Source organism: Xenopus laevis, chromosome 7L, assembly GCF_017654675.1.
Source record: "Xenopus laevis strain J_2021 chromosome 7L, Xenopus_laevis_v10.1, whole genome shotgun sequence".
Taxonomy (NCBI): Eukaryota; Metazoa; Chordata; class Amphibia; order Anura; family Pipidae; genus Xenopus; species Xenopus laevis.
Genome location: NC_054383.1, coordinates 85,699,304 through 85,711,803, shown reverse-complemented (window position 1 = coordinate 85,711,803; position 12,500 = coordinate 85,699,304). Strand labels below are relative to the sequence as shown.

The window sequence follows — 12,500 nt, the reverse complement described above, 5'->3', positions numbered from 1 at the left end:
TTACTAAATAACATTTATTAAGATGACCTAAAATACTCATGATTTTCCTATGTCCAGTTGACTCCTGTTAATGTGGTAAGGTTATGAAAGAGATTAGCAATGATGTGAAATCTTGGTCAGTCTGGCCTTTTCACTGTGAGGGTCAGGGCACACAGGCAGATTCAGGGAGATTCGTCGCAACGATTCATTTGCCGAAGCCTCCTCGTGAGACAACTTTGGGCGACTTCGGAAAATTAATTGCTCCGAGTGCCATCAGTTCGGGAAAATTAGTTGCTCCAAAGCAGAGAACATTTGTCGCCTGGCGACTAATCTCGCCGGATCTGCCTCTGTGCCCTGTCCCTAAAAGAAGAGGGGCTGCTTTTCTTCCTCAGTAAATGGGAACTACGCACTTTGTTCTTTTGTTTCTAGACAGGAGTCTCTGTCCTTGAGCTTAAATTCTTTCAGGTTGTAAATTTTTTGCTGCTCATTTTGTACCATATGACAAAATTGCATACAGGAAGGGCTACACTCTTGACTTCATCTTGTCACACTATTAAAGTCATTTACATATGGGAATGGCTACAGTATGCCAGATATTCTTTATCAGCAGAGACTTAGGTCTCATTCCATCTCCCTCCATAACATAGGTATGAAATGAGAATTTATTATTTATTTTCTTCTTTGACTTGCTAATACAGCTTGGTCTTATAGTCTGCTCAGCAACTTACTGCTAACTAAAACAATCTATCTCATTCTTGTCATATAAAAGTAAACAATCCCTTTGCTTGTTTTCCTACTTTATACTTAAAGGGACTTCAGCACAGTGCGATCAGGAATCCCATAACAGTAATATTTGGGCACATTAGTGAAATGATCTGCCACTTGGTCTATACTGCTGGTCTACAGAGACGCGCTGTTTTCACATACTTCTTTAGGGCTGAAGGTGTAAATAGACATACTGACGTGCCAGTACAGTAAACTAAAGAAGTATGGCGTCTCTACGTTCCAGTAAGTGTCTATTGCCAACACCTTCAGCACACAGGCAGCAGTATAGACCAAGTGGCAGATCATTTCACTAATGTGCCCAAATATTGCTGCTACGATTACTCGATTCCTCTAAGTTAATGTTAATGGTTCAAAGAATGTTGAGCTGAATGGTCGGCCCCCACACATTTTCACCTCACCAAATCTGACCCTCTTTGCAAAAAGTTTGGGCACCCCTGCATTAAGGTATCAGAAAATACACAAGTCCTTATTACCAGGCTAATGGTCGGCGGCTAATAAACACAAAATGTTCCAGATATATGTCTTTTTAATAGTAAACATGTGCCCATTGTGCCTTAATCTGCCAGCCATCACCAGGCCATGATGTATGTTTTAGGAGGAGAATATCAAACTGCATCACATTTTTGCACTTTGCTCTCCTTTAGTATATGAACCCTTTGGGTAAAAGATCACACGTAAAAGATTTGTTCCCTGAACTTAGTTACTATGTAATGCATTACAGAAAAACAATACAAGTGGGTCAATACCACATGAAATACTATACTGTTTTTTTTGGTGTTGGGTTTTAAATAGACAAAATCTAGCCCTTTGGGCTTCCCCATCCATTTATGTGCATGGCGTGCAGATGTATATTGCTGATGTTATGCAGCTCAGTAATTAGCTGGAGGGCAAAGATGAGTAGAATTGAATTTTTGCTCATGTTGCTACCACACCAAGATAAGATAAAAAATTGAGAAATTGAGCATAGCATGCACACAGTTAATCCATATACACACCCAAGACAGTGTAGACTGGTGTGGGATTATCTGTTTTCCAGTAAGGCAGAACCATGCAATAGGCGGACATAGCAAATAGGTACAGTAATTGTGTATTAGACCCTTTTTATATGCCATACCCCACCCTGCTTTACTGCAGACTAGGCTTTCAACAGCTCTATACATGTTAAATCTCTGGCTACTTACTGTATATGTGGCTATTTGATTATGAAAATTGTCTTTTTCCTAAAATCACACATTATTCAATGTCAAGCAAGGAAGCAAATTCACTAACATTCACCAATGACGGTTTCGCTTACACCGCAACACTTCACCAGGAGTAGATTCACCAGGACAAAGATAATTCACTAAAATCCGAAGTTGCATCCAGGGCGCCGAACACTGGTGAAGTTACCATAGCATTACTGTGCCAATCAAAGCAAAATTGTGCTAACGTTGCCTAATTTGCATACAGCGGGAAGTTAAAATTGAATGGTCGTATATGTTGCAGCAAATACATTACACTACACAAGCCTGGGAACCTTAATAAAAGAAAAGTTGTTATATTGCCCTACACATGTGCCCAGTGTATAGTTTATGTGCAATATATTAGGAAATGTAAGGGGGAAGCCGGTTACCCCCAAAAAATTTTGCACTTTTTTTCAGCCTATCACCCTGAAAAAAGGAAAAGATGCTATCTTTTTTGGGAATTAGAAAAATTTTGCAACTATTTTTTTAGGAACTCCTATCTACTCTATTGCACTTCGTCTGGTCTGAGGTGGCGAAGGCAAGTCTGGCGCAAGAGGTAACGTTCAGTAAAATCCAGATCTAAGTGAATTTGCACAATTACATCCCTTCACCAGAGCGCAACTTCGTCTGGTGATTGAGTGAGAATGAGCGCCAGCGTCAGTCTCCTTCACTAGCGAAATTACGCCTGTGCCCGTTAGTAAATCGCTAAGTACTGAAATGATGTCACGCTGGCGAATTTTCGCCAACGTTAGTCACTTCGCCCTTCAGTAAATTTGCCCCCTAGAGTCTATCTACTCCTCTAGCGAAGTCACGCCAGAGACCGTTAGTAAATTGGCGAAGTTCCGAAATGACGTCACGCCAGCCTTAGTCACTTCACACAGTTGAACGTGACTCACGGGTAAAAAAAGGTTGGGGACCTTTGCCCTAAGCCCTAGAGGGCACTGTATAACTTTTATGGCTACATAGTAATGCATTTATCTACATTGTTTTGAAGCTTTTAAGCAAGCACATAAAGGCCTTATGCTGTAGGCCACTCTTGTTAAAGATAGACATCAAATACAAGGCTTTTTTGCATCACGTGTGCTGTGCAAGATTTTTTCTCTGGTACAAGTGGGCCTGGATTTGTGGGTAGGTGGCAAAGGCATGGGCCTAGAGCAGAAAAGTTCAGGGGGAGGCAGGCCGCCATTTGAAATGGGGAAAAGTGCCAGCAATCAGGAGGAATAGCACTGGGGGAGCAGCATAGAGTAGCTGAGGGCTTGCACCTACCATGGGTATTGAGGGAAATGCTCTGTGTACGCACCCCTAAGTGCACCAGCACTTGCATTAGTACCCATAGTAAATTAATATTTATTATAACTGTTACAAGTTACAAGGCAATTGCATTTTACTTAATTTTACATTTTAAAAAATAACTTTCTTTGGTTTTACTACCTCTCTTTTTACTGGTCTTTATTTTCAGCCTGGGAAGAAGCTTCTGAGAATTGTAGTTCAGCTGGGAAGATACAGATCCCTGATCAGAGATCTTTGCATTTTTCTGAAAAACAAAAGTAAATAGCGATATCCTTTGTCCTAACTAGTGATACTTATGTCAGAGATACAGTTGCTTTAAATCTGATATCTGGCCTTTATGCGAGAAGCTATGTTCAACAAAAATCTGGAAATTGAGACTGAAATGTAAACCTCTCTTAAGCCATGAACATAAGACTGAATGCCCCGTCCTCTCTATATAAATAGAGTTCCACTGCTTTTTAATTTTAGAGGAATCTCACAGCAGCTCCCAAAAAGATCTCTTCAAGGTAATGCTTGGAACAGAATCGGGGCTATTATTGGACGAAAGGCTCATTATTTTTTTCATATAATCTTAAAAAACTCTCCAGTATTTTTCTATTACAGTTGAGCTTTATCACACATTGAAACTGATCTAAGACTTTAGTTTTCTTATTTATATTCCATGTTGTGACCCTTTAGACGTATATCAGCTTTTTCGCTATCACTGGATTTCAAGTTTTCTATGCCAGAATAACAAAGTAACAGCTGAAGATCTTTTTCTTTTATTCTAGGTCTCCATTCGGTATAACCTTTCTGACGACTTTCAAAAAGTAGGTACAGTAACAACTTACCGGTTCTAGAATAGAACAATATCATACGATTTGCTCATATACCCATAACAGGGTTGAATAGAATTAGCCTAGTAGACTGATTTGATAGGATCATTTGATGCTGAAAGCTAACGTAATGATGTAGGTTTTGTTGTTGTCAGTGTAAATGAACATTCTGAAATAAACTGTTAAAACTGCTCCCTTTGTCCAATAATATCATCACCAGATTAATCTCTATTTGAGAGAGGAAAGGAGAGGATCAGAGAAAGACTGACAGTAAAAATGATGATTTATATATAAAAAATATAGGAATGCTGGTAATTTTAATAAAAAAGGTATCAGTCCTATTGTAGATATTAGAACATAAATCATTATTAAGATTCATATACTCAACTTTTCTTTTTTAGGTACAATGATAACGGTTGCCATTTTAGTGCTTGCAATAGCCGCAGAACAGTGTTTTGGACAAGGCTTAACTTGCTCATCTGCCTATGATAGGTTACCAGGTTTGTCATATAATCATAATACCTATAATTTCTTTGTGATTTAAAGTACATTACTAACACACTGCTTACATGACAACATTATCACAACTACACAGCATGCTGTGCCTAGATTATAACGTGTGACATCACTAAGCCCCATTTATAAGGATATCATTTACAGAATAGGAATGCCTCTTCAAATATATAAATGTAGATGAATATATCTGTCTCCGATTTATAAATTGTATCCATCTCATTCTCCAGAAAACAATGATATTAATGTCAACTGTGGCCCTACGATGATCACCTTAACCATCAATGTTTGTCCAGTGCAGTATGCAGTGATTGACCCTTCAACACTGGCCCTTAATAGCATGCACAATTTGACTCAGTGCAATGGAACACTGGATACATCCGTCGATCCTCCGGTCATTAAATTTGTCTTCCCCATAAATGATACATCAGAAAATGCATGTGGAAACAGCATTTCAGTAAGTATCATCTTGTATAATCATGAACATTTACAACTTTATTTGTAATTTAATAATAACAATAACTCCTCAAGTAATGCAAGCCCTCATCTACAGTAAGGCGCCTGTACTCAAGCAGAATTTGGCTGTTGGTTTGGCAGCAACTAACCAGCCTACTGGTATCTTGTTTTTACTTAAAGTGATTCTTTGTCTGTTCATTATCTGACTGGGGCTCAGATATCAATCAGACTGGTTGTTATATTGTATCAATCTTTGGAAAATAAATCTGAAGGCATCTCCTGCATGTTCAACTCAAGATCGTCTGATTGTGGCTCATTTTATGGGCGAACAAAATTTCATTTTGACATCTGCCATATATGTATCTAACAGAGGCAAGAGTTGAATATCCCTACCAATGCTACATTAATCATCTTGCTGTTATCTAATATAGGATATAAAGAGCAGCCCAGGCATAACAGCACCAGATGGGCATAAATAATAAATGAATTACAATGTTTGCAAATTTTCTCTCAGATAGAGCAAAGTGCAGGAAGCGGACTCTTTTCTCAGTACTCAAAAGTAGAAACAGTTGTCATCGGTGGATATGTAGACACTCCAGTATCATCGAATACAGGTCTCATAAGCTACAGTACAAACCTAAACTACAACTTCTCTTGCCGATACCCTCTGCAGTACCTTCTTAACAACACCGAGTTACTGACGTAAGTTTCATGTATTGCAGCCATTATTAATGTGTAAGGTGAGGAGTAAACTTGCTAAAGGTGATGTGGGTGAAAGCGACTGCAAGCTGGAGAAAAGTCTAGGAGATAAAATAGGAGCAGCTAGAGCAGAGTAGAACCAGCAATGCCATCTCTTCATTGGATGCTAGACTAGAGGGTGTATTTCATAATCTGAGTTGAGAAAAACTGAGCATGCTCAGTTGCCAAGAGCTAAAGTAAATTCCCAAGGGAGGGAGCCTAGTGGGTTATAGGAAGAGAATGAATCTGAAATTATGGAAATGGATGCTGCAGCCTTACTATTTACATCAGCCTGGATAATATGTTACAATAAGCTGAGAATACATTTTACTGACAAAAAAGTGTAATCAAATGTGATAAAAATGTAAAAACCTGGCATTCATTCAGTATTCCCTGGTTTGAATTTTCATCAGTCCCTATAAACAAGTTTTAATATAACCATGCCCCATCTTTGATCCAGGGAATATACATCTCAGACGATTTACAACTAGGCCTAAAGATAAAATAGAGGGTCTCCTGGAAATTGGTGAATTACTGTTAATTCTCTGTTTCTTAGATCATCAGCAACAGTTGCCATAAATACAAATAACGGGAGCTTCATTAGCACTTTGAGCATGCAGTTGTCCATGGTAAGTGCTTGTTTTTTTGTAATGTTATGTAATTAAAGGGTTATGGGCACACAGGCTGTTGTCAGCCTGAGTAGTTTTGCAGGCTGAGAGAAGTAGGACTGCTCAGTTCCCCTGCTCCATTGAATTGAATCTGAGCAGTCACACACAGGCCGAGGTCAGCCTAATAAGGCAGGCTAAAAAACAGCCGCTGACAACGGTGTGTCCATAGCCTAAAGAAAACTTTCTGCAGAAGGATAATGGCACTCAGAGCTATTTAATCACCCAATCACATCTTGGCAAGCAGGTGTGAGAATGCTCCGACTTGAGCCCATTCATTCTTCAGAATTATATTCCTAAATGTAAGGGAAGTTTTTAATAAGTTGACTCAATTATCAAAACACATCTGTGTCAATTCATAAAAACGCATTCACATTTTGTGGGACAAAAATGCTTACACATATTAGAAAGTTGCATAGAAATAAGTTTGCTTGCGCAAAAGTTACCATTTGGATTTACTACCCCTTTATAGCCAGGGGCAATCCTGGGGCTGCTGTCGCCCACTGCCACCCCCCTCTCCTGCTCCACACTTAAAATTTCATTACAGAGCAGGTCAAAGGGGGGCCTAATTGCTAGAACAATGATTGCTATAGTGCTCTCTGCACTAGCTGAGGGTTGAAAACCAGAAATTAATCTCTAAAAGTTACAAGAAGTGGCTTTTTGCCTCCCCTTGTAACTGCCTGCTCACTGCAGCCTGAGGTTAAGCTTTGTTGGCTTCATTTCTGCTATATTTTTATTCAAGGATTCAAACTTCTCATCTTCGTATCAGTTTAATGGAACTGCTCTTGCACTGAAGACGCCTATGTATGTTAAAGTTGCTGCCACAAACCTTACTGCTGAGTACGTATATTTTCTAAGTAATTTACTAATAGACCTGTAGTTCTGCATATTATTCTCCGACATTTAAGATCACAGCTTGTTCATCCCATAAACCCATCTAAACACAAATGCTCTGTAAGGCTACAAATGTATTGTTATTGCTCATCTTTCTATTCAAGGCCTCTCCCATTTATATTCCAATCTCTGGGACTTTAGACCCTAGCAACCATATTGCTGAATAGAAAGCTAAATAACTAAAAAACTACAAGTAGTAAAAAATGAAAATCCATTGGTGATTGTCTCAGAATATCTCTACATCATACTAAACGTTTATTTAAAGGTGAGCATTCCCTTTAAAGAACTAAATTACTTTGCTCACAGTATTTTTCATAGTAGTTTAATTGGACCAAACTTCAGCACACTCAGTTTCAGGTCTTTTTACATTCATCATTTTACACAGCGTTTATAAACTTAATTAACATTGTTTATCATTCACTTAATTCCATGGTAATTATATACAGATGCCAATAAAAGCCACTAAAAGTTGACATATCTACAGAATCATCCTAACCACTTTATTTTCTTTGTTTCTTAGCTTCTTTGTGGTGCTGGATGAATGCTTTGCTACACCAAATGCTCTGATAACAACTATACCTGCTGACAGATACAGCCTCTTTACAGGGTAAGGTTGTTAAACCATATTTTATATCTGCTAGGGGTTGCTAATGACCTAAATGCTGCAATATTATAACTTTACATGCATAAATACAATATCTTTTAAATCAAATTGTATGGAGTGGGTCTTTTAATGGAATCAACACTGACATTATTTTGCTCATATATGCTCTATCTTCTGATCTCTAGGGGAAGAATAAAGATTATTGTTAGTACATTTTTGTCTACTAGACATTAATCTATTTGTAGCATAGTTATAAAAGGAAATATTATGTTTTTTTCCAAACTTTTAACATTTGTCTTCTACTTAGGTGCGATGTTAAGAATAAGACAACCATCATATCCAATGGGCGTGGAAAATCTGCCCAATTCACATTTGAAACCTTTCGGTTTGTTGTGCACAATAGTCTGCCAACTTCCACAATCTTCCTACATTGTGTCACACGTTTGTGCCAGCCAGACAAGTGTGCCCAGTATTTGGCAGTAAGTTCATAAAATCCAGTGATATAAAACAAATACCTGTTTGCAAACATTGCATAAAAATATTGCATAAAACGGCTCTAATGCTCACATCGGTGTTGCTATATGAATGCAAGCTTTATAGTATTGTCAGCTTAGGGGTAAAATAACTCATACTACGTATAACAGTGTTGCCTCTAGGATTGGTACACATAGGGGCACATTTACTTAGCTCGAGTGAAGGATTAGAATGAAAAATACTTTGAATTTCGAAGTTTTTTTTGGGCTACTTCAACCTTCGATTACAACTTCGACTTCGAATCAAACGATTCAAACTAAAAATTGTTCGACTATTCGACCATTCGATAGTCTAAGTACTGTCTCTTAGAAAAAAACTTTGACTACCTTCTTCGCCACCTAAAACCTACCGAGCACCAATGTGAGCCTATGGGGACCTTCCCCATAGTCAAGAAAATTGGTTAGTCCAAGGCAAGAACAGGAAACTATTGTCTTTAATTTTTAAAAAAAAAAATCTGAAAAGTAACTGTGATTAAAAGTAATACATTTATCCCTTTATATTCTCTGCATTCATGGCTCTGACTTCGGAAACAGCGTAACAGAAGCTAGTTGATTAACAGACCTGAAGGAGAACTGACTCCTGTTACATCATTTTAAGAGGCAGTCTCACAGAACAGAGAGGGATAAACAAAACTACTTTCAATATAAGGACAAGGGCACATTGAGTGGATCATGCACATTCCTCACCCTGTGTTTTGTATGCAGGTGAAGAAAGCAAATCTGCTCTTATCTGCTCCTTCGCTTAGCCTTATTGACAGGCATGGCGCCGGCCGGTGGGCGTACACTGAGCAGATTTCAGTGCAAACATGCCAACTTTTCTGTTTCTGTGCCAAAATCCTCTTGGCGTTGCTCCACACAGGCTGACGCAGTGCCTGCCAATGAGATTACACAAAGGAACAGATTACAACAAATTTGTTTTCTTCGATCTGCATATAGAACAAAGGCTGGGGAAAGCAGATCATTCGCTCATTGGCCCTTGCCCTAAATTACATTTACCAGTAACATTAAAACTATTGAAAACATTTATTAATTATTGTATATTAGAAAGTTTTTTAGAATTATGTTTTCTTTCATTATGCAAACACGTTTTTTGTGTGCAGGACACCTTTAAATTTCTTAGCCTAAAATGTTGTGGGGGTTTAAGCACATTGTTTTTTACCAAATGTCATGATTTCTCTCAACACTAGAGCTGTAATAGCAGTAGTCCATCTTCAAGAAGAAGGAGAGCAGCAGATACCTCTTCTGGGACATCAGATCCAGTCACTGTGTCTTCTGGTGCTATATATACCGTGGATCCTGGTAATATTATAAGACGAATTAGCACACCAACCCAAAGCACATGAACTAGAATATATACTGGGACAACTCTGTTAAAAATCAGAACACATTATTATAGGGTTACCACCTTTCCCTGCTGGTAACTCCAGGCAGGGGGGGTGGGATGATGACATTGAGAGGCCGGGCCTGTGGGCGGAATTATGATGTGACGATTGGCAATTGGTCAATCTTAGAGAATCCTGACCGGTTTTTCAAATTAGGAATACTTGACAGTAGGGATGGGCGAATTTTTTCGCCTCGTTTCGTCGAAAAAATGACGCCCATAGACTTGTATGGAGACGTGCGTCAAAAAAAAAAGACGCGCAACAAAATAATTTTGCCGCGCGACAAATGTTTTTTGACGCCCATAGACTTTAATGGGCGTCTGCGACATTTCGCCAGCGGCGAATTTTTGGCGAAACGGGTCAAATTCGCCCATCCCTGCTTGACAGGCAGTTTTGACATGGATAGCCCGGTTTTCAAAACCAGCCAGGTGGCAAGCATAAGTTCTTAATGTTCTTCCATGTTTTTCTTAGCAGGAAAAAAAAACTTACTTTCCCACTGTTATTGGTGCAAATATTTTTCTTCCTGTAATCCAAAAAATATATTAAGAATTTATAATCATATAATAATCACACACAAGATGATAAAAAGTAGCATTTTACAATGTAATAGATAAATGTGGTAGACTGTTATTGCATTGTGTATTTAATTTAACATTGCACACATTTATGGCATACTTAAAGGGCTCCTGTCCCCTGAAATAGTTTCCCCCACAAGTGGCGTGGGCTAATAGATCCCCTTTTCTGCTTACTGGAAACAATAGATAAAAAAAAGCCCCTGCAAGCGCTTTGCTATCGTACCTTAGCAACCTGATAGCAGATGAAATCTCAAACCAGAGGACTTCTAAAACCAAAGCTTAATAATTTAAAAACAAATAATAAAAAAAGGAAGACCAATTGGAAATTGTCTCAGAACAGCAGAATAGATACATATTCCTACATTTATTTTTAAAAGTGAACAATCCCTTTAACATCATGAGGGATTCCACAGAATTAGGGAACAGTGTTGTATTTCCAAAGATAAAGTATTTTTCTCAGCAGTCTTGATTGTTCTATTCATTTTCTTTTAGATGCCATATCCCAGTCTTCCATCCAGGGTAAGTACTTGTGTCATATTATATATATTTTTATGTTGTACTGATATCCTTAGCTTCTGATTGATAAGTAAGGTTAGTCTCTATTATTTTCTGTTATTATTTAATGTCAAATCTAGAGGCAGACTCTTATTTTCATCACATAAGCAATTTATAGTTGAGCAGCAGCATCAATGATCCACACGACCAGCAATGCAACAGTTTTGCAGCACTGAATGTAGCTACATTGGACAGACCTTCAGTTTTCTAAATATATATATATATACAATTATGGGACCTGTTATCCAGAATGCTTGGGACCTGGGGTTTTCTGGATAATGGATCTTTCCGTTATTTGGATCTTCATACCTTAAGTCTATTAGAAAATCATGTAAACATTAAATAAACCCAATAGGCTGGTTTTGCTTCCAATAAAGATTAATTATATCTTAATTTGGAAGTACAAGGTACTGTTTTATTATTACAGAGAATAAGGAAATTTGTTAAAAATTTGGAATATTTGGATAAAATGCAGTCTATGGGAGATGGCATTTCCATAATTCTGAACTTTCTGTATAATGAGTTTTTGGATAATAGATCCCATACCTGTATAAATAAAAATATTAGATTTATGAATTTCGCTCTTGTCTTCCCAAGCTTTGACGGAAGTTAAAGAAATAAAGGGCACTTTGACTGGACTCATTGTTGGACTTGTAATCGCTGCCATCTTGGGAGCCGCGTTGGTAACTGGAAGTGTACTTCTATATAAAATGCACATCCTCAAGGCCCAGCAGGCACAGAAGAATGGAGCCGACAACTTTGCCTTCAGCGGGAAATAAGCATTTCTCTTTATTTCTAATTCGATAGAATTTTCTATACCCATAGTAATATATTACAACAATATTCTACTTTTTGCTTGATTGTTTATATATATCTTAGACAATAATTTCATTTTAATCTTCTTTCAAATGTATATAATGGAACAAGGAAATCAAGTAAATATGAATTGATTGGGATTTATATTAAAATGCATTGTTTAATAAAAATACATGGTGCCAAATGTGTTGCACAAGTGATTCATTTTATATTCTTAATATTTAGTCTCAACATTTTTTATATTCTATGTGCTAGTGTTAACACCTTTGTAATGTGCCTAACCATCCCTTGCATTAACCTTGGATTTTAGTTTGTTCAGTGCATTTACTCTCTAGGTATAACATAGTTGCTGCCCCATCCTTATTTACTGTATACTACACAAATGAATATCCTCTAAATCAGGGATCCCCGACCTTTTTCCCCTTAAGTAAACATTCAGAAGAGAAAGAAGTTGGGGAGCAAAACAAGCATGAAAAATGTTCTTGAGATGCCAAATAAGCTGTGATTGGCCATTTGGTAGCCCCTATGTGGATTGTCAACCTACATTGAGACTCTGTTTGGCAGTACACCTTGTTTTTATACAACCAAAACTTGCCCCCAAGCCAGGAATTTAAAAATATGCACCTGCTTTGAGGCCACTGGGAGCAACATCCAAGGGGTTGGAGAGCAACATGTT

At 37.9% G+C, this 12,500-nt stretch overlaps 1 protein-coding gene across 1 annotated transcript; it reads left to right on the top strand.

The window, feature by feature from the left end:
- Window positions 1-3,724: 3,724 nt before the first annotated feature.
- LOC108696481 (zona pellucida-like domain-containing protein 1) lies at window positions 3,725-12,001 on the top strand. Its single transcript, XM_018225906.2, has 12 exons — window positions 3,725-3,784; window positions 4,049-4,087; window positions 4,495-4,593; window positions 4,837-5,063; window positions 5,577-5,764; window positions 6,357-6,429; window positions 7,208-7,305; window positions 7,880-7,966; window positions 8,271-8,442; window positions 9,684-9,795; window positions 10,946-10,972; window positions 11,606-12,001. The coding sequence occupies exons 3-12, from the start codon at window positions 4,500-4,502 to the stop codon at window positions 11,785-11,787; spliced, it is 1,260 nt and encodes a 419-aa protein (XP_018081395.1). The 5' UTR covers window positions 3,725-3,784; window positions 4,049-4,087; window positions 4,495-4,499; the 3' UTR covers window positions 11,788-12,001.
- The last annotated feature ends 499 nt before the right edge of the window (window positions 12,002-12,500 follow it).